Source organism: Talpa europaea (assembly GCF_964194135.1).
Source record: "Talpa europaea genome assembly, chromosome: 16".
Lineage (NCBI taxonomy): Eukaryota > Metazoa > Chordata > Mammalia > Eulipotyphla > Talpidae > Talpa > Talpa europaea.
This window is the reverse complement of record NC_140084.1, coordinates 49,115,167-49,136,739: the sequence shown is the minus strand read 5'-3', so window position 1 is coordinate 49,136,739 and position 21,573 is coordinate 49,115,167. Positions and strand designations below refer to the sequence as shown.

General features: G+C 60.4%; 1 protein-coding gene across 1 annotated transcript; it reads right to left on the bottom strand.

Annotated features, from left to right (window-relative positions):
* Positions 1–382: 382 nt before the first annotated feature.
* PPP2R1A (protein phosphatase 2 scaffold subunit Aalpha) lies at positions 383–21,148 on the bottom strand. The gene is made up of 15 exons (XM_084257762.1): positions 21,056–21,148; positions 13,669–13,759; positions 12,940–13,040; positions 9,005–9,237; positions 8,157–8,304; positions 7,916–8,071; positions 6,605–6,719; positions 6,435–6,505; positions 5,900–6,034; positions 4,985–5,158; positions 4,732–4,792; positions 4,022–4,176; positions 3,126–3,268; positions 890–981; positions 383–772 (listed from the first exon to the last, which is right to left on the bottom strand). The coding sequence occupies exons 1-15, from the start codon at positions 21,131–21,133 to the stop codon at positions 756–758; spliced, it is 1,770 nt and encodes a 589-aa protein (XP_084113888.1). The 5' UTR covers positions 21,134–21,148; the 3' UTR covers positions 383–755.
* Positions 21,149–21,573: the final 425 nt, after the last annotated feature.

The window sequence follows — 21,573 nt, the reverse complement described above, 5'->3', positions numbered from 1 at the left end:
GTCTCCTTCAGTGAGTTAGAACCATGTCTGCCACACACAGTGACCCACTTTACATGTGTTAACCCACTTCGTCTTCACAAGCAGCCCCATGACCTAGACGTCCTGCCAGGGACCAGCTATGGCAGAGGCTCGGCCGCCTGCTCAAGCTCACAGAGACTGACTGGGGGGCCAGCTTCAGGCCCCGGCGGCCGCCCCAAGGCCCCTGCTCTCACCAGCGCAGGAGGCGCCGGGGGCTGCAATGCTGGCCGTGGACCTGGGACACCCCGCCCTGGAGGTCTCTAGAGCATCCTCCGGACCTCAGGTCTCCCAGAGGGAACGGTGGACCTCAGCCCTGCTGGGGTGCCTCCTCTGTACCAGTGATGCGACCAGAGCACCAGCTGTTTCTAGACCTTTATTTCTCTGTGAAAAGGGGGGAGGGAAGGAATAAAATAAAAACGACACAGTTGACACAAAAAACCCACTGAGGGGACAGGGAGGCGGAGAAGGCAAGAGGAGGGGTCCACAACAGCAGCAGGACCAAGTGACCTGATGGTCACACTTCTCCCCCCGCCGGATGCAGGCAGGGCCCTCCCAAGGGTCGCCGCCCTATGGCGCCGAGTGCCCCGCCCCAGGGAGGTGGGCGGTGAGGCTGCAGAGGAGGAACCGTGCGGGGAGGGCCCGGGTCAGACCATGCACCGGGAGTGACAGCCAAGCCCCACCGTCTCCCCGAGGGGGGCTGGACGCCGCGGATGGCGGGTGGCAGCTCCACTTCAACATCAGGCAAGAGACAGAACTGGGGACAGAACAGCAGAGTGAGCAGCACAGTGAGCCCCACACCTGCTCCCACCCCTCCCCGCCCAGGCACGGCCCAGACCGCCCTCTCAGGGTCTCCGCAGCCTCCATGCCTCACCAGTCAGAGCCTCCTGGGCAAAGTACTTGACGTCCACGTCCTGGTCCTGGGTCAGCTTCTCCAGGATGGGTTTGACCTCACTCTGCAGTGTGCTGCAAGTGGAGGGCAGGGTGAGCGGGTGGCGCGGGGTCTGGGGCCCGGACACAGACACCCTCGTGGATTCAAGCGCAGAGAGGCACAGGAGGGTCAGGCCGTCTGGACCGGTCCCCAAGTTCAGGGGTTGGGCAGTTGAACACTCATCACTCGCCCCTCAGAGGCTGCCGGGTATGGGTCTGGGTTCCCGCCACGCACAGTCTGGGAAGGCGTGGCAAGTGCCGAAGGGAAATACTGGAAGTGTGTGGCTTCAGCCCCCAGACCTGGCACAATGGGAGCCGCACACGTCACTGGTTCCCGGTGACCAGGAGAACCCCACCATGCTGCGTGCAGCACGTCGCTCGCTGTCCAACAATACAGCATACAGCCCTGGACTTTCCAGTGCTGCTTCAGTGAGCCAGGCCTCGTCGAGGCATCAGCCAGCCCACTCACTGCCGGTGGAGGGGGGCGAGCCCAGCCCAAGAGCAGCTGTGCCAGCCGCGGCCCCGCGGCGCTGAGGAGCCCTCTGCTCTTGCGGAAGGGGCCCAGGGAACCTGTCTGCACCGAAAGCCCATTCCCAGGGGGAGCCGAGTGTCTGCTGAAACTACAGGGGGGAAGTTGTGTCTGCAAAGAGACACAGAGAGAGGCATCACAAGCGCAATTTAAGCCTCTCCCCTCGGCTGACAGAGGCTCCCAAGCACCGCTGCGCTCGCTCCCATCACAGCTGCGTGTCCTCCTTTGAGCATGGGGCATAAAAGGAAGCACCAAGGTGTCCTCTGAGTGAGAGCGTCACCGTGCGGGCGCAAACTGCAGGCATTCTTCTTCACAGCCCAACTCGAGGTGGAGCAAAGCAGGGCCCGCAGACAGATGTTTGCGGTTTCCACAATGGCGGCCACCACAAGGGCCTCAGACATGAGCACAGCCTGTTTGTTCCTGGGCGGGCGCCAGGAGGGGAAGTGTTGCGCCCATCTACTCACTTCCGGGGTGACTGGATGGCCTGCCTCTCACAGCCCCGCCCGGGGAGCAGGGCGCCAGGGCCCACGACACCTGTGCTCACACCATGGTGGAGTCGGGAGGCTCAGTTGGGGAGGGCGTGTGTGGGGGGATGTGCGTTCTCCTGACGGCTAGTGCCGAGCGCCTTGCCACCCCAGACCTGGAATCACCCGTCCGAGGCTTCCCCCACCTCCTGTCCTACTGATCTGCGGAAGAGCACTCTGGCTGCGTTCTCCGCCACAGCGCGTCCTGCCTGTGCCGCCTGCCTGCGCCGCCTGCCTGCCGGAGGCCGGCGTGTCCACTCTCATAACAGGGTCTCTGGACCAGGGTCTTCAATTTACTGAAAACCAACTCATCCGCCTTTGGCGGCTACTCAACAAAGCTGTGTCCACCGTAAGTCCTGAGGGTATCGGCCTACATTTCCTTCTAGAATTTTCACTCTCTGGTCTCTCATCCCTTATTTGCTCGTGAACTGAGGTGGGAGGTTCTTGGCTCTGGTGGGCGCCCACCCACTCCACCCCCGCTGACTGCTGTGGCGCCTGCTGCAGACTTGGGGCTGGTTTCTGTGCCCTCGTTCTACTCCACCGAGTGATCTGAACTCTGTTGTGCTGACGCCCACTTTTCTCTTGCCACAGACATCACCTGTCCTGGCGTCACAGGCCCGAGTCTACCGCCTTTGCTCTTTAGGGTCACCTTGGCTGCTTCAGATCTTTGCATATTCATGTTAACTCCAGAATTAACTGGCAGAACTTCCATTAAAGAACATGGTGAGACGGGCTGGTATTTGTCCCATCCGTGAACACCATGTAGCGCTTTCATTTCTCAAAGCAAATGTTATAGTTCTCACTAGAGACATTGCAGTTTTCAGTGAACCTTCTCCTGGGTGGATGATGACCCTGGTGGAATTATAAATCACACACACAAACACGTGAGCCTCTCCGTTTTCTAGCACTTTGCTGCTCGCACAGAAGTGCCGCCTTGGCAGCACTCCCCTATGTGCGGGAGGCCACGTGGCCTCTCAACCCACAACTGAGCTGAGGAGCAGAGGGGTTACAGATGGGCCAAGGTCACGCAGCAGGCAAAGGGCAGTGCCCGCCTCACCCGAGGCTCTCCCTGCAGAGCTCAGACAACATGCCCGGGGGCCTGCTGGTGAGTGCGGATGCCACCTCACCTGTTGTCCAGGATGGGCCCGATCTTCTGCAGGGACTTGGCCACGTTGAAGCGGACGTTGGCCACAGGGTCCCCGGCCATCCGCAGCACGGTGGGCAGCATGTGCTTGGTGGTGATGTCCTGCCCGCAGACCTCCGACAGCACCTGGGAGCCAGGGCAGCACAGGCTGATCACCCGCCCTCGGGCCTAGAGGAAGCTGAGCCCACTGGGGCAAGGCACTCTCCTGAGTCCCCCCTCACCCGCCGCTCACTGTCTTCCCGTCCCTGCCTGTCCACAGCCTTCCCTTCACTCCTGGGGGTGGGACTTGGCTCCTGATCCCCAGGGTCCCCGAGGGGAGGCCTGGGAAGGAATGATCAGAACTCTGAGTTACACTGGTTTTTAAATCCTGTCCTTTGATTTTCGGCCACGTGAACACTTTTTTCAAGGGGACAGACAGGAGCATACTTGCACAAGACTTCCGCTGACCTGGCCCTGTGCCCACAGAACCAGGCCGACCCTCGCCACGTGAGGAGGCAGCATATGACCAGATTCCAGGCCGGGAAACCAACTACCTGGTCACAACTACCTGGCTCGTTCTCCACAGTTGCAGCCGGCACGGCAGAGCACTAAGGTCTGCCTGTGGGGCCTGCACGCTCAGCCATCACGCCACGCACACACATGCACACGTGCAGAAGGAGGCCACTCCCGGCGGCATCACTTCTCCTCAGCCCTGGATCCCCGCCACACAGGCAACACCCCCAGAGGCCCCGTGAGGCTGACAGTCCAGCCTCAGGGCCTGAGTTCCCCAGGGGGCAGACCGCGACTCCATAGCCCGCCACGCCCCGCTCCCGCGTCTGTTCTCTCCGCCAGCCCTCCTCCCCGGGGGCTCCAGTTCCCAGTGGCCGGCGGGCTGCTCACGTTGATGCAGAAGAGTGTGGTCATGCGGTGCAGGTAGTTGGGGTCCCCAGACATGGCCAAGACCTTGGGGATGATAGTGGCGTGGGCCCACTCCTTCCCAAACTTCTCCACCAGCTTCTTCAGGTTGCTGGTGGCCGCCTCGCGGATGGCATAGACTGCGGGAAGGGGAGGTGGGTGTGATGGCGATGTGGTGGGGCTACGTGTACTCACGGGCGCCTACCGCAGCCCTGGGCCAGGCCAGCGACCACCAAGCCTGGGGGAGAGGGCTCAGCATGCCCCACATGGGGCTCCCCATGCGTGTCTCCTTGGCATCCCCCACGGGATGCTGGCTCATTTCAGAGGAGCCCCGGTGCTCCAGAAGCACCCGACTCCACGCATGCTCTGGTGCCTGACAGACGGCCCAGCCACTTGACCGCGCTCCACAAAGCCACAAGCCCGTGTCCGATCAGGCCGAGATGGAGATGGGCTGAGACAGCCACGAACGGGGGCTCATGAACGTGGGTTCAGTGCTGAGCCTGGCCTGCTGCACTTGGCTTCCAGGGGCGGGCTCAGGCCCCACTACCTAGGCAGCCCCGGGCAGCCGCCCTGTCCCCCCACCCTGCACATGTCCAAGGCTCTAGAGAGCAAGGAACCCAGTCGCTACGTGCATCTGTCAGTGCCACCCACACCCCGCCAGAGCCCCACTCTCCCCGGCCTCTGCAGGCACTCACCATGATCCACCAGCCAGGCCATGCACAAGGAGTTGAGTTTCTCATCAAAGAACTCCACCCCCTGCAGGAGGGAAGCAGGGAGGAGGTTTCCAGGCTGCCCCAGGAGGGTTCCTCAGCTTCCCCGGTGGACTCTCCTCCCTCCCTCAGCGCTGATCATTTTCAAGGCCCTATTTCCTCGTCCTCCTTCCCTACACGGCCCTCCCAGTCCAGGTGGCCGTCACCGCGCCGACTGCCGCCCCGGCATCACGCTCACCAGCTGTCCAGCCAGCAGGGGCATGTACTCGATGATGGCCAGTCGCACCCGCCACTTGGCGTCCTCCGCCAGCTCCACGATGGCAGGGAGCAGGGACTGTGACAGCTGCCGGATGCCAATGACCTCGTTCACGCAGTCCAGGTTGGAGATGATGTTCAGCCGCACCTCTGGGCACTGAGGGGAGCATGGAGATCAGATGGGGGCCCAGCACACAGCAACCCAGGACTGGCAAAAGGAGCCCTCTCACCCAGACAGTCCACCCTCCTTCTCTGGCCACCATTCCCAAGGCCCCGGCTGCCCAAGCTTCTCCAACACTAAACACACAGGCATGGTCACATGACCAGCTCTGGCCAGTGAGGGGCGTGGGGTGAGGGCGGGTGTGCTGAGCACCATCCTTGGGGTCTGGCTGAGAGGATTAGGCCTGCTGCTGTCCAGGACACAGAGATGGGGGAACTCATAGTGGCCACCTCAGACCCAGGGGGTACTGCGGTCGGCAGAGGCCAGTCCCAGTGCAGGCCCAGTCACCTCTGGGCTGTTGTGAGGAAAGGATGCCAGTATTTAAGCCTGTGGCTCCAGGGTCCTGTGGTGCAGAGTCAGCCTGATTCCACGTGGGCACAGGGAGACACACACACACGCGCGCCCCCTGGATCACAGAATCCAGGCAGCCCTGTCTCTCTCTGCCAGTTTCTGAGGACCAAAACCGTCTGCTTTGTTCTCTGGTCTCTGGAAGCCAGGACAGCAGCAGCACGGGGGAAGGACCGGGCAAAACGAGTCACAGACGAGTGAGTGGATGTGGGCCACCTCACCCACAATGCACAGCCCCCGGGGCCCAGGTGTCAGCTGACGGGGCCAGCAGTCACAGGCAACCCAGCAAGGCAGCCAGCCCACCTGCGCTCAGAGCCCCCGCGGGCCTACCTCATCCTTCAGCTGAGCCAGGAAGAGGGGCAGCAGGTGCTCGATGGTGTTGTCCTTGCCCAGGATGGGGGAGAGGCCCATGATGACTGACGCCAGGGCGGACTTGACATGCTGATTGGCATCTGACACCAGCTCCTGGGAGGGGGATGGGAGGGGGAAGTCTCTGGGATCCAATGCCACGTGGCCTGACGGCTAAGAAGCCCTGAGGACGGCCGGCTTGGCCCCGAGTCCCACGTGCCACTGAGCGCCCAGGGCAGCTGGGCTCCCGGAGTGTCCAGCCTGCTTCCAGAAACACTGGCCCTGCCCTTGCAACCATCCCCAAGCCCCTTGGAGGGGGGAAGCGCTTCTGCCTCCACGGTCAGCCCTGAGCCTTATACGTCATCTCCACTTGTAGCCCCAAGGGCTTCAAACCCCAGACTGCCTGGTCCCGGAGGCCGGGCACTCAGCTGCCTCTGGCTGACCCTCAAAGCCCGTCTCCACCCCTTCTCTCAGAGGCTCAGGGCTGCTCTGTTCCCTGGCCCAAACCCCCCATTACCTTGATGCAGGGCAAGATCTGGGTCATGATCACATTCTCCCGACAGTCAGCTGAGAGGTTTTCACAGAATTCTGGGGGCAAAGAAGGGGGCAGGAGATGAGACGCATTGCCCGTTTCTGCACCTGGCCCAACACCCACCCACTTGCTGTGTTCTGGCTGCCAGCACCAACCTTTGACCTTGTGGGAGGCTGCGGCCCTCACCTCGGCCTCACAGTCCTTCATCAGGTTCTGGAAGGCGGGGACCAGGTCTGTTTTGGTGATCTCGGGCCCCACTGCTTTCTGGAGCTGCAGGTGGGAAGGCAGAGGGATGAGAGGGCAGGGAGGGACTGGCTGAATGACACCAAATTTTAAGTCACAAGCTCCAGAATCCAGGCCAAACATGTGGCCCGTGCAGTGGGTCTACCCCAGCACCAGGGGCCCGAGGGACGGTAAGGGCTGAGCACTGCAGGACAGGGGCGTGAGGCTGGGGCCCGAGTGCCCGGCTGGATTCTTGTGACCCTGGAGAGGCACAACGAGGAGCTTGAGGGCACTGAGGCACAGTGCCGTGGTCTGTGCTAGACGTGACGATAGCCGTGCTGACCAGGTCGGTCAGGGTTCTCTGTTACCCAACCTGAGACCAGCCAAGCTTTTGAGTTACCTATGTCTGTACTTTTAAAGACTGGTCACCAGAGCGAGTGCTACTTTTGTGATTAACGTAAAACAATAGAGACTAAGGGGAAAAAGGCTGGCAGGTCCAGCCCGTCTCACGGCAGCAGGCGGGGAGGCAGGGGTTCTAGGGAAGGAGAAAGACGCTCGTGGGCTTCTGTGCTGGGCACTGGCACACCCCAGCAGTCCCACATGCGCGGGCTTGTTGCCCCGAGTCCAGGCCAGGCAGAGCCACCGTGTCCACGGGAGCATGGGGGTGCTGCGCAGCGGCCTGTGGCTCCTCAGTCTTCCTAACAAATAGCCATGCACTGAAGAGTATCCCTACACCTCCCCCAAATCCATGGAAGTCCTGACGCCCCAGTACTCTAGATGTGACTAAAGACAGGACATGTAAAGAGGCGACGGAGGGAAGCGAGTCACCAGGGAGGTTGACCCAGCCACGACTGGTGAACCCCAAGAAGGGGATGACCACTGAGACCTCGTCGGGACAGGGAGGAGCCATGTGGACAACTGGGGAGAGGGGCTGGAGTGCTGCCATTCACACCTGCTTTTACCTTCTGGCTCCCAAACAGCGGGGAGTAAGGGTCAGTCTGTATGGTCTTTCCTTTGGCCGCGCCACACACCAGTGGACTCCCCGCCCTCCTGAAGGGGCAGCTGATGCGGCCGGGACACGCTCTGCCTGCGGTGCTCACTCTCAGTCCAGACGTCGGCGGCCCTCGTCCTCACAGACTACTGCTCACGCCCCCATGACTCCACCCGGCTGACGACAACCCACAGCCCAGCCACCCCCTCGGGGCCTCAGTCTCCCCGCTGCAAGAGGCTGTCAGTGGACCCACCTCCGTGAACTTGTCGGCCACCATGTACCGGACGCGCCAGGACTTGTCCTCAGCAGCCTGGCGCAAGGTGGGCATCACCAGGGCCTCCAAGTCCTCCTGGGGCAGGAGCTGGGCGATGTTCACGCATGCCTCCACTGCCAGCAGCCGCACCGAGTCCTGGGGGGCGGCACAGGCGGGTGAGCAGCGGGCTCCCTCTAGGATGCGGGGCCCAGCAGAGGGAGGGGAGGGGTGCAGAGCCCACCTGCTCGTCGGAGGCCAGGTTGGAGAACATGGGGATGATCTCACTCTTGACATTGTCCAGCTCCAGCACCTTGGCGAACTCCCCCAGCTTGGAGGCTGCGGCCCGCCGCACCATGGGGGTGTCATCTGAGCACAGGTTCCGGAAGTACCTGGATGGGATGGGGCACGGAGTAGGCTCCCTGGGACTCCAAGGCAGCAAGTAAGGGTCTCCCCATGCTAGAAATGGAGCTGATATAAAGTGCTCCCCCACCCCAGTCCAACCTGGCCCAAGGTCACTGTGAGGTTCAAGGAGACCGTGTGTTTGACACTCAGTAGCCCATGTGCGCCAAGTCCAGGCAAGCAGGGAGCTGACAGCTCCTCGGAGCCCAGGTACGCAGCCTGGCCACTCAGCAGCCTGCTCCATGGGGGCCTCCCGGCCGAGGGCAGTGGGAACCAGGGTGCTGGCAGGAGAACTCACTAGATTGTGCCACTGGTGGAGGGACAACGTCCAGAGGGAGGGGAAGACAAGCGTATTAATGGGAAATTTTAATCCAATTAAGTGCATTTCCATTGCCTTCTTCTGGAAGGCAAGTCCCACCTATGAGAAACTTGGGGTACCTCGCCAGAGGGGGCTGGCTGAGGGCTCACCGCACTTCCAGGGGCCTGTGGGCACCTCTGCTTTCGGCAGGGAGCCATCCACTTAAACCCTCATCGCACGGGAGGAGGGAACAGTCAGCTCCACTCCCTGCACGAGCCAGCCAGGACGACACTAGGCCAGGTCCCTCCAAGGCCGCGGGAGCTCAGGGGACCCCTAACCGGAGCTAAGGCAGGGGGCTGGGGGCTGCTCAGGGGCCAGAGCAGGGGACTCACTGTCGCAGCTCTGCCTTGACGGCACTGGACACGCGTGGGTAGCAGACGGAGAAGAGACCGCAAGCCGAGGTGCGGGAGGTGAACCAGTCGCCGCCCGCCAGCCGCTTTACCAGCGGCACGAAGTGGGCCTCGAGGTCGGAGGGCGAGTGCTCGTGCGAGATGGCCCGCAGGGACTCCACCGCCTTGTCCCGCACCACCGTCTCTTCCACCGTGGCCAGCGACTCCAGGGGCGGCTGCAGCACAGAATACCTGTCACCATGTGTGCTTCCTGTAGGCACACCTCCACCGAGAAGCCTTCCCTGATCAGCCTCCCAGCTTTCATCTGGTGTGCCTTCCCTGAAAAGCCCCATTTATCAGCTCTGGGAGGGGTGTGGTAGGGTGCACGTGCCCCCATCATCTGTCACTTTCTAGGGAGAGCCACAGCTGTCCCCAGTGCGCTAAGGCAGTGACCCAGGGGGACGCCATGTCTGCGTGCTCTCGCAGGGCCACTGAGGCAGCCCACTCCAGCGACCTGCTCTGACCAGCCAAATCCCACGAAGCAGGCGCATCCCATCACCCGCGGCTATCTCTGTTCATAGAGGAGAAAACTGCGCCAGCAAAGGCGGGGCTCCCTGTCTGAGCCAGCACAGCTGCAGGCAGAAGGGACAGTGGGCCCTGGCCTGGAGATGCCCCAGCCGGGACAGCAGCTGCGGCCTGGGACTCATCATAGCACCCGTTGGCCCATCCAGGCCGGGGCTCGTGGCTGCTCACTATGTCACTGCAAGGCCTGGGTGGCTGTGCTCCTTGGGGACAGCTGGCTGGCTCAGGGGTGTCCCCCGCTGAGCTCCTAGCACACACGGGACTCAATAACCAAATGAGGGGGACACTCACTTTCTCCTAAGCTGTTCAAACAAAGGCGGGCAGGCCTACAGTCAGAAGTCCAACCTGGCCTGACAGGTACAGAAGGCGAACTGAGGTCATAAACGGTAAGGCCTCCGGGGCCCAGGCAGGCAGTAGGGTGGAGCAAAGCGCAAAGGTGACAGGAGGGGACAGCAGAGAAAGGCAGAGACTGCAAACTGGACAGGGGCAGCCTGGGAGCATGGGCCACACACCTGCTGTCCCCACGGGGAGCTCGCAAAAGCAGCCTGGCTTTCCAAGAGGGCCGGGGTGTCACAGGTGAAAAATCACCTTTAACCCATGCCACTCCCTCGTGGGCAAGCCTGTGAGGCACCGTGCAGGACCCCTCACATGAGGGGCAGGTTCACAGAAGTAGGAGTGGGGCGTAGAGTCTGCTTACAGGGGCAGGGAGCATGAGAAGCTTCGATGAAGCTTCGAGGGCAGTGGGGAGATGAAGGGCAGGGGCCTGCGCCGCAACGTGCCCACAGTAGGCTGCAGAGCCACGCACTTAAAGATGGTTAAAACGGCATTTTATTTTGCAATAAAAAAATTTTGGGCCTCGCTGGTGGTGCAGCGGTGCAGCGGTGCAGCGCTGGGCTGCGAAGCTGCCCGCAGCCTCTGCAGCACCGGTTCAATCCCCGGCCGCCGGCGAGGGTCCCACATGGCACACAGACCTCTCCTGCTGCGCCCGCTGCTCCCCTCAGCAGTGTCCTCCTTCTGTCTGTCTGTTCTCCTCCCCGCTCTGGCTCTGGTGAATTCTCTCACCCTCCCGTGCTTCTGACTGTACCCAGTGCTTGTATAAATAAATAAATAAATAAATCTTTAAAAAAAATTTTTGTTTTTAAATTTTAAGTCTCCTTTGGAGAAGGCTGGCAATGATGGGTCCTGAAGGAAACTGTGCCTGCCAGGGCACACCTGTCATAGGGTCACCCTGGGCAAGGTTTCAGGCTAGGAGTGACTCACGGGGTGTGGCCGCAGGTGTGGGGGGGTCACCCACTGCCGCAGGGACTGGGCTCCCACGCTCGGCTGGCATACAGCAGGAAGCCAGTCAGCTGCCCCAGTGACTAAGTGGAGCTCAGGGTAATCCGTCCTTCTCCCAGAGGCCCTCCCCAGCGGGGGACTACAGAGTCAGGCTCTTACAGGGTGCTGCCTGGACCACCCATGGCAGGTCCACCCAGGCCTCCCACAGCACAGCCCGGAGGAGTCAGGCTTCAGGGCCAGGCCCAGGAAGGAGGTGCCAGGGAGTTCCAGGGCTGCTCTCACAACGTCCAGGGCCCCTCAGGACAGGGGGTGTACTCTCAGACCTAAGGCCAAGGAGGGGTAGGTGGGGGTCCTCCTAAAGTCTTCTGAGCTGTTCTGAGTCCAGAGTTTTGGTCAGAGTCTCAGAGATCAAAGGGATCCCCAATTCCAAAAGGGCTAAGACACGGAAGCATCACTTGCTATCATTACATGGGTCCCGAGAAATCAATTCTGTTTCATTAGAGAACCAGGGCTAGGCCAGACCTCTGGCTTCCCACACCCACGGCCTAGCTCCTATCTGTGGGATGAACAAAGTATACAGCAGGCATTCTCCATTCCCTATGACTTGTCACAAACCAACCTATGTGCCACCTCCTCCAGGAGGCCTTCCTTGATAGCTGCCCCACCCCAGCCTAAGGGCTGCTCTGGGCTTGGAACACAGTGACCTGACTTGCGTGTGGGTTCCCGGCCTGCTGGCCCACAGGGCCGCAGGACATCTGCTCTCTGATGGAACCTCCATGGGCACCTGTCCTGGGGGTCACTGAGACTGCTCCCCAAAAGGAAGTGTGGGATGACAGGAATTTCCTTTGCTGCGAATATCCTGTGGGGGCACTGCCGATGCCCCTCATCCCACCCTGTCTCCCCAGCAGCCAAGTGCCCTCTGGCTGCAGGCCCCAGGGGTTCTCAACAGGGTTTTCTGGTCCTCAGAGCTCCGAGAAGCTGCTGAAGGCTATGAAATCTCTCCTCAGCAAAGCTGGCCAGGGCCAGAGCTGCAGAAAGCTCCAGGGAGGCACGGCCCCTTCAGGTTGGTCCGTGACCTCACCACATTCCTGGTATACAGCCCTGAGCTGTGCAAAAGGATCACACTTATGCTTGGTTTCAGTGTATCACACGCAAATTATACCCAGCACAGAGGCAAGCCGAGACGCCGCAATTCCAAGGCAACGATCACATTGCCTTGGACCTGAGGCTGCTTGGGAGAAAACACTGACCGTGTGTGCTCGAACCCAAAAGGCCGCCCGTTAGCAGCAGTACTGGCACTCACATACCACCTGGGGGGCCCCCACCGACAAAGCTGCGCAACACTATCAAGTACAGGCACCGCAGCAAAGGGCACCCTGGGAACAGTGAAAGCAAGTGACTGAGGGGAGGAAGAGGCGGGCCGGAAGCAGGGCTCCGAGAACTATGAAAATCAAGGGACTGGGCAACCTCTAAGGCGCTCCCCAGAAGACAGGCGCCTCCCCGATCTCCCAGACAGCAGCCCTGGGAGCCTGTGACGCACCCCTGTGCCCAGCCATCACTAGCCCGAGCCCCCAGGTGGTGGCGGCATGGGGCTGGGGACAGCCAGGAGGAGGCACCAGGTGGAATACCAGTGCTGCCCAGAGAGGCGGAACACTGGCCTGCGGGTGCAGCTAAGCCCTGAGGGGCGGGCAGCCACGCTCAGTGAGTGCCGCAGGCCCAGCGTGGCCACAGGATCCCAGGCGGCCGTCAGGACAGGCTGCAACGGCTCTCGCTTTACAGACGAGGACAGTGTAGCACAGAGAGGTGAGAAACTCCCAAGTCACACAGCAAATGACTCCACAGCTCCGGCTGTGACAGGGTGTGGGGTGCGGGTGGGGCTGGCACGGCCAGGCAGGTGGCCGGCCCGCGACTGCTAAGGGAGACGAGTGCAGCTGTGGTGTGGTGACCTCACTGCCAATGAGCTGCACGAACAGAAGGCCCGAGGCTCCTCTTCAGGGACGGTAACCTCGGCCTCCCCTACGGCTCCCCTCCCCGCCCCAGGGGCAGCAGAGGGCCTCCCGCCGGCCCCACAGACTCACCAGCAGGCAGTGCACGTACTCGGGGCCACCCACCAGGGTGGTGAAGGCTCCCAGTTGCTCCGCCAGGGCCAGGAGGACCTCATCCTCATCGTAGATGGTGTCTGTGGACCAGACAGGCTGGGTCAGTCCCCCAAGACCGAGCTTCCCGACTCCCGGCATTCAGCTGCCCACCGACACCCGGGCTGGTGGAGATCAGGGCTTGGGCTGGGGAGGGGAGATGGGGCCACCGGGGACACAAGTGCAGCTGCCTGGGAAGTGAGGGCACGGTCGTGGGGGCTTGAGGCTGGGGGCACGTCTCCCCTAAGACTGCTCTCTCTGCTCTTTTCTTTGCTCTGAGAAGTAAGTGCTCCATCCTGTGAGCCTCAGCTCAGCTACCACTTCCTGGAAGCCTCCTCCAGGGGCAGGCTCAGGCCCCAGCTGCCACGCCACCTCCAACAGAAACCCCATGACAGGTCTTGACCCCCCGAGTCCAGGGCTGGCTCCTCTCTGTGTCCAGGTCCTGCCAGAGCAGCCCAGCCCGGCCGATGAGAGAATGCAAGGGCGTAGAGCACGGCCCCACCCTGGGGTCCACACCCGAGAACCCCTGCCTTGCAGACTCCCTCCCACGGCCATCCCCACCCGCGGCTCTGAGCCCCACAGACACTGGAAAATAGCCACGAAACCCCCAACAAGAGTGCTCTCGTGCAGCAGGAGCCCCCACGGCGCCCCCCTCCCCCCAGGGCACCGCACCTGTGAGGAAGGGCAGGAGCTCACTGCGGGTCCTCTCGACCCCGAGGGCCAGCGCGATGGTGGACAGCTTCTTGATGCTGTTGAGGCGAAGCTAGAGAGGAAAGAAAAGGAGAGAGATGGGAGCAAGTCCAGGATGAAGGGAGAGGGGCGGCGCTGGACCCAGCCAGGCCCAGAAAGCCCCAGATCGCATAGACACGCCACACGGCTGGCAGGAGGCAGGAAGCGACAACAGCCCTTTCCCGGGGCCCACACAGGGCACGGACGCGAGCGTGCCACTCCACTTGGCGCCTCTCCCTCCTTCCCACGCAGGCCCTCTGCTGCGGTGTGCCCGGGGCCAGCCACCACGGGGCACAGCAGCTCTGAGGACGTGATGCCGGCGGGAGGAGGCAGGCCCAGAATGCAGGAGCAGCAGCCGCTTTCTGAGTCTCAGTTTTCTCACCTGAGAATTGGGGTGAAACCAGCACCCATCGTGGGGAGTCCCTGGGAGCACAAAGCGACACTCCCAGGAGCACCCTGCGCCTGCAGCCCCCACCTGCTGCCTGTCTGGGCACCCCCCAGGCGGGAGGGGTGGCTCCCCTCCTCCCATGGCGAAAGAGCAGCATCGGCCGACGTATCCATGGCGGCGACATGGTGGGGACGGGCCTAGGGCTCTCACGCCTCAACTCATCTGCACCCCACAACCACTCAACGAGGTAAATTCAGGATGACCCGACCCCGTTTGATGACCCAAAAAACAAAGGCTCCGGAAGCCAAGGAAGCTCACGGTCCGCGATGGCAGGCTCAGGACTGCAGCCCAGCCACCCGGCTCTCAGCAGAGGCTCTGATCGGACTTCTGGGATTTCAATCTGGGCGGTGGAAGTACACCACAAACCCCCTTAGCAGGTCCGACAATGACCACAAATTTGAAAGAGGTGCCATTAATGACACTAGTGGAACTTGCTGACACTAGACACAGACAGTCCTGATTTCCACGGTGACACTCACAGGCCCCCCAACGCTGTTTCTACTCCGCTCGGTAACACAGGCGCCCTGGGAGGAGCAGAGCCGAGAGGCCAGTGAGCACAAAGACGTTATTTCTCCCAGCTGACTCCAGGGTCTACCCTAGAATTCCAGATAGGCCCCGGTTGAGTGCCCCCCCTCTTGGCTCCCCTGCTGGTCAGGCACCCCTAGTTTCAGTGGTGACCCACCCCACCCCCGAGGCGTCTCTGCATCCAGAAGTGATGGGGTTCTGGTCGTCTGGTCGTCTGGTCGGGGGATTTGTATGGGCGACTTCTAGAAGTGTCCTTAAGGCAAGATGGGGGTCGCGCCTCTCTTCCTGGCTTTTGCAACCATCTTGGGGCCTTGAGGGAGGGGGAGGCAGAGAGCCTGGGGCCGACATGCCAGAACGCCCTGTCAGCTTGGGGGACCACTAGGCTTTTTGATCTTCAGTCACAAGTACACTTTGAGCTCATTTAAAGTTTCCTACCGCTTGCAGCAAAACTCAATACTAACTCAGCACATGACCCAGTTCTAGACAAAGAGACACAGGCAAGTGGACGGAGAGCTCAGGAAAGGTTCTCCCCTTGCTGAAGGGAGAAGGAAAGAACCTCCCTGCCCTGGGTCAGCTCTGCCAGGACAGACGCCGCAGCCAGCCCGAGGCTGCGCAAGGCGGGCCTGGACGGCGACAGTCTGTGATGACCCCGCGCTGCTGAACCCGTTAGATGGGAAAACAAACCCTCGCTTGTTAAGCGATGGCGGGCTGGGTTCTCTGACAGAGCGCAGCAAGGAAGTGGTCCCCTAATGACATCATGGCCACAAGAGACTCCCCCCGCCCCGCGCAGTGCCCCCGAGTGTGCCTGTCACCTCCAGGCACTCCACACCCGGGGTCAGGGCTGCCTGCGCCCTCAGCACACAGCCCAGCCTCCCGCAGGGACGCTGCCCTGCAAGGAACAGCTGCAGCCGACCCACCGTGGCCAGCCCTCTCTCCCCAGCCATGCGAAACCCCAAGGCCCAAGACTCCCCAGCTCCCCATCTACTGCTCCAGTCTCATTTTCCCTGTGCTTGCTCCCCAGGGTCCAGTGACAAGGGTCTCCTGGGCAGTGACCGATGAGCACACACACAAAAGCACCCAGTCTCCCCACGTCTGCACTTGCCTCCTTGGCCTGAGACACAGTCCCCAGAGCCCCCACTGCCTGACTAGTCCAAGTAAAGCCTCTCTCCCCACATACCCTTCTTCGTTCCTCATTTCCCCTCCTCACCAGAATAGTTCTATGCTACCTTTGACTTTTTTTCTCAAAGATTTATTTATTTATTTATTTATACATACATACATACATACATACATACATACATACATACATACCAGCACTGGGTACAGTCAGAAGCACGGGAGGGTGAGAGGATTCACCAGAGACAGAACAGGGAACAGAACAGGCAGACCGACAAAGTACACTGCTGAGGGGAGCAGTAGGCGCGGCAGGAGAGGTCTGCGCGCCATGTGGGAGCCTCGCTGGCGGCCAGGGATCAAACCGGCTCTGCAGAAGCTGCGGGCAACTTCACAGCCCAGGGCTCAACCTCTGCACCATCAGGGGAGGCCCCCTTTGACTTTCTCTTGACCTTCTGTTTGGTCCCTCTATATTCCACATATAAGTGAGACCACCAGTAGGTCTCTTTTTTCTTCTGCCTAATTTCGGCTAGCATCATCCCTTCCAGCTCAAACCATGTTGCCACAAATGGCATGAGTCTGTCTTTTTTTACTGCTGAGTAATATTCCATTGTATGACTACACAACTTTTTGATCTATTTGTCTATTTTGGGACATTTGGGTTGGGAAACATGTCAATTTTTTAGACATAATGAATGGGTGTGTGCAGGGCTCTACCAAGGAGCTGAGGGCCCCTGGCAAGTCTCCGGCATCCCAGAGCTGTAGCTCCCTCAGTCACCAGGTGCTGGAGCAGTGCCTACCTCATAGAATCACTGGGATGATCCAATAAGGAGAACAGAGGTTGCCTGGCATGCAGCAAGCACTCTGTGTTGGCTGCTCCTCTTGTCCCGAACACAAGCTGGGCACAGCAAAAGTCAGAAAAATGTTTATTTTGTAAGTTTTTAAAAGTCCAACTATCTTTTAAAGCGTGCTTTCTGTGTGGCGGGTACAAAACCAGGTACCACTGCACAGGTGTGCTCACCTGTATTCTTAGAACACACTCAGGAGGCAGCTGCCAACTCTGCGCCCTCTCCAGGAAGCAGCGGAGGCACAGAGGGAAGCGTGGGTCTCCACCGAATTCGGGGCAGAACCTCAAACTGAGCCTGTGCTCACCGCCACCGCCATTTTTTAAACTCTCAGAAGGCAACCTTCGCCCTCAGCTCAGCCTCACCAGACCCTGGGCTCCCTACAAAAAGCAGAGGCTAGATGCGGCCATGGCAGGTGTGGGAGTGGCCGTCCTGCTTCATGTGACCCATCACATTCATCCGCAGCACAGGCTGGGTGTGTCTTCTACCCCCTTTTCACTCAACAAGACTGTCAAGGCCAGAAGGGCTGGGAACTCCCAAAGTGGTCAGACCAGGGCCCGAAACCTCGTGTGCCTCCACCCACGGCTCAGTCTCCTCCCAGTGTTACCTCCAGGCCCAGACTGTGTGTTGCAGGGGAACCCCAGCTTGGTGGTCAAGTGTGTGCCCTGAAACCCACTGCCTTAAGCTAATTCCTACTTTCACCATTTATGAGGTGTGTGACACAGACTGAGCAACTTCTCACCCTTAGTCATCAAATGGGCAGAATTTCAGAATGAAGGTTTGCTATATATGAACGGGGCAGGATCAACATTCAGCACTCTCCAGTGCAAATCTAACACAAACGCAAGCTACATAAATTTACATTTTCTAGCACCATTATGAAAAAGTAACCAACAGGGGCCTTGGAGGAACCCACATGGCACAGCAGAGCTCTCGCTGCCCCCCTCAGCAGCGTATTTCAGTCAGTCTGCCTGTTCTGTGCCCCGCTCTGTCTCTGGGGAATCCTCTCACCCCCTCCCCACCCCCCGCATCTCTGGTCTGTACCCTGGCTCTTGTATGCATAAACAAACAAATCTTAAAAAAAAAAAAAAAAAAAGGTAACACAGCATGTGAAATTACTCACAACAGTTGGAATTAACTCACTATGTCAGAAATGCCATTCCACACGCAGGCAGTGGGAAGCTTCGCTGAGACGCTTTCTAGTCTCCCCGTTGTCGGGGTCTGAAATGGGCGTGCGTTTCACTTCCAGCCCATCTCATTTCAAATGAGCCACGTGTCAAGTGCTCCACAGCCACGCACAGGAGTGGCTTCGAACCTGACAACTCGAGTCCAGCAAGGTCACCTCACCTGTTAACAGTGAGGTACCCCAGTGGGCAGCTGGAATATGGGATTTTCACACAGAGAGGCTGAAATCAAGGATTGGCAATCTCTGTCCTGTGAGGGGCCAGGTAGTAAATATTTTAGACCCTGTCTCTGTTACAAATATTCTATTCTGCTGTGGCAGGAAAACAGCCACAGATAATAATGGAAACAAATGGGTTTTCAATAACACTTGAAAAAACAAAACCAGAAACAACAAAAGGCCAACAGCAGCTGGGTGTCACTCCTGGTTTAAGTGACAGCTCAGAAGATCTTTCAAGACACAGGCCTTCTCATCTTCACCTCCTAAGTGGCCTTTCTGCTGATCCCAGAACACACTCTATACACTCCAGCCTCAGGACCTTTGCACTGGTTTCCAGGAGTGCTAGTTCGCGGAGAGGAGCAGGGCCTGCTCCTTCCCTCCCCTTCTCGGCTTAACCGTCACCGGCTTCCTTTAGGCATTTCCTTCAAAATTATAAGCCCTCCCCATTCCTGCTTTTTTCCCCTCCATCTGCCTTTCTTTACATTGTTTCTCCTGTCAACCTCCTCAACCAGCACGCAGCCCCTAGCACACACCAGGCTCTCCTTAAATATCTGTGAAAGAGCAGCTTCCCTTCAGACTTCAAAGCACGGGAAGTAAAAGTAATGAAAGGAAAAATTAACTGAATTGGAAATGTAAGAAGAAAAATAAAGTCACTTCGCCACTGCCCGCCACCTCCCGTGACTGACCCTCCCAGCTCCACCTCCAAACTATGGGAGGCAAAATACAAGCCCCCCACAGATGTCCACACCCAGAGCCTGTGAACACAGAACTCAGTTCCTGTGAACACAGGACTCAGCAGACGTGGTGAAGGTTCAGTGAGATGGGGGGAGAGGAGCCTGGATGACCAGGCGGCTCCAATCGAGTCACACGGATCCTTAATGGGAGACCCTTTCTGGGCTGGTGAGAGGAAGACATGACCACGAAGAACTCTGGGTAGGGGTCACAAGCCAAGAAATGTGGGCGCTTCTAGAAGGTAGAAAAGGCCAGGGAACAGCTTTTCCCCTCGAGCCTCTAGAAGGAAGGTAATTCTGCCAAAACCTTGACTTCAGTGCAGCAGGACTACTCAGAGTCCAACCCCCAGAACCGGCAGCTCGTAGAATGATGCTGTTAAGGCCACTAAACTTGCCTCAGGAGTCCCTCGGAAGCCAGCTCCGCCGATCTCTGTGAAAAGTGCATTCCCTCTGCCGGGGCTGCCCTGCATGCTGCGGGTTCCACCTTCACCCACGGAGGCCAGGAGAAGTTCCTGGTGGTGACACTCATAGACGTCTCCTGACACGGCCCATCAACACCTGCGTGCCTCTCTTCCTGCAAGGGCCACCCCACCTCCTTCCTGAAACTGCTGCTTCTGGTCTCATCCTCCACTCTGCAGCCTCAGGGGAGCCTCCCCATCCAGCTTCCAGTTTGCTGAGTACCCCTGCCCAGCATCTTTGGACTCCATCCTTGCCGCCTCCGGCTCTTTGCCAACATGGGCTCCGTCTTCCCAGACCATTCTTTAAACTGCCCCCCTCTTCATATTCTCCTCAGTGCTTATCCCCAACCAACCCCGCACACACTTCACTTCTAGACTTGTTGACCGTTGGCCCACGAGGCCAGGTGAATACCTGTGCCCAGAAGAGGGCCCTTGGCAGAGCAGAGGCCCAGATACCGACTGACTCACTATCACAACATGCGTTGCTTCCTTCCTACATCTCAGCCATACCAAGGCAGTCATGCTGTTTCACATCTGTCCAGGGCATCACATTGGTGTCACCTTCCTGGCCTCAACATCAGGCCTGATTCTAGCAGGTGTTTACTGAAGAAATGACTTCGCCCAGCAGCCTGGTGAACTAGGTAATGACCCCCACTCCAGAGCAGAGAAAACGGAGGGCTAGAGAGAAAACTCGCTCTTATCCATCAGCGAGAAGTAGAAGAGCCAGGGGTGCAGCCCGTGGGTCTCCAGAGCTTAAGCGCACTAACCGGAAACCCAGAGACAGCGCTCCCCCCTGCTCCACTTTACAAATAGGGAAACTGAGGCCAAAAGGGGGGGACCGGACCTCTTCAATCACCACGCCCAACAACTACACCGAACATCAGGGCCCTGGCACCAGGCCGGACACGGTTCTATTCTACTTGTATCGTTAACCCGTTCAGTCCCTCAGCCCGTCCACGAGGCCGGGCTACTGTTAGCCCGCGTTTGACTGAAAACGGAGGCCCAGGCGGGGAAGGGACGCGCACAAGGTGACAGGCGGGTGGGAGGTGGCGCTGGGCTGGCCGCCCGGAGACCTCGCTTCCGGACCCCTCGCCGCCGGCGCATCCCAGCTCGCCACACAGCTGTCAGCCCCTTTAGGAAAATGCCTCCGCCCCCAGGCAATGGGAGGGCCCTAAGGGGGCGGCTCTGGACTCGCGATTCGCTCCTCCACGAAGCTAGCCCTCGGCCTCGGGACTGGGGGGTTCTCGGAACTGGGGGGTTCTCGTCACCGCCCTCCCCTTCGGGGGTCGACAGCCAAAGAGCGGGCGGAGGGCGGGCAGGACTAGCCGGGCAGCCTTCGGGCTCGGCCGCCCTTCGGGGAGGTTACCCCACGGCGCTGAGTCCCGGCGCCGGCGCCGCCGCCCAGGACGCAGAACAGCTCCGCGGGGCCCGGCGGCCCCTCCCCGGGGAGCAAGCCCCGCGCCTTCCCACCCCCAAGGGCCCGTCGGGGCCGCCGCCCATCAGCGGGCGCTGCCCTTCCGCACCCTGCCCGCCGACCCCCAGGCCCCGGGCCGCCGCCTCCCAGGCCCCGGGCCGCCGCGCGCGCCGGGCAGGCCCGGGACCCCCAGACGCAACCTCGCTGCAGCCCAGCCGACACCCAACCCCCAGCGCCGTCTTATCCGGCCCGGGGACCCGGCGAGATGAGAGCTGGACCCTGATTGGCCGCGGCCCCTTCCGCCACTCCCCGAGAACACTGCGCCTTCGCCGCCGCCGCCGCCCGTGCCCGCGGGCCCCCTCCCCGGCTCCCCGAGTCGCCCGCGCCTCCGGACCTGGACATCCTCGTTGCGGAGCTCGTCTATGAGCACCGCGATGGGGTAGAGCGAGTCGTCGCCGTCGGCCGCCGCCATCTTGGCTCCGTCCCTTTCCTGTCAGACTGCGGCCAGCGCCGTGCTGAAACGGGGGTAGGGCGGGGCCGAGCCGGGGGGAGGAGGAAGGGGAGCGTGGGGACGCCTGAGCCACCTTACAGGGGCCGCCCCGCCGTCATTGGCCGCGCTACGCCCGGCCGAGCCCGCGTTTCTTTGGCCCGACAAATGAAGCCCCGCCCACCGCCCATTTGCCATTGGTCGAAGGGCCTAGATTAGGCTGGCCGGAGTCAAGGAGAAAGAGGAAGACAACGGAAGTACGCGGTATCTTAGCGCGTACTGAGATTGGGCCCGCCCACGTCGCCACTAGCAACGGGCAAGACGGGCAGAGCTTCTAGCCAATGAGGGGCAGGAGTGGGCGGTGGCGGAGTCTGTCCTTCTGCGAGTCCCCCCGGGAGCTTCTGCGCGTGCGTCCACAGGGACGC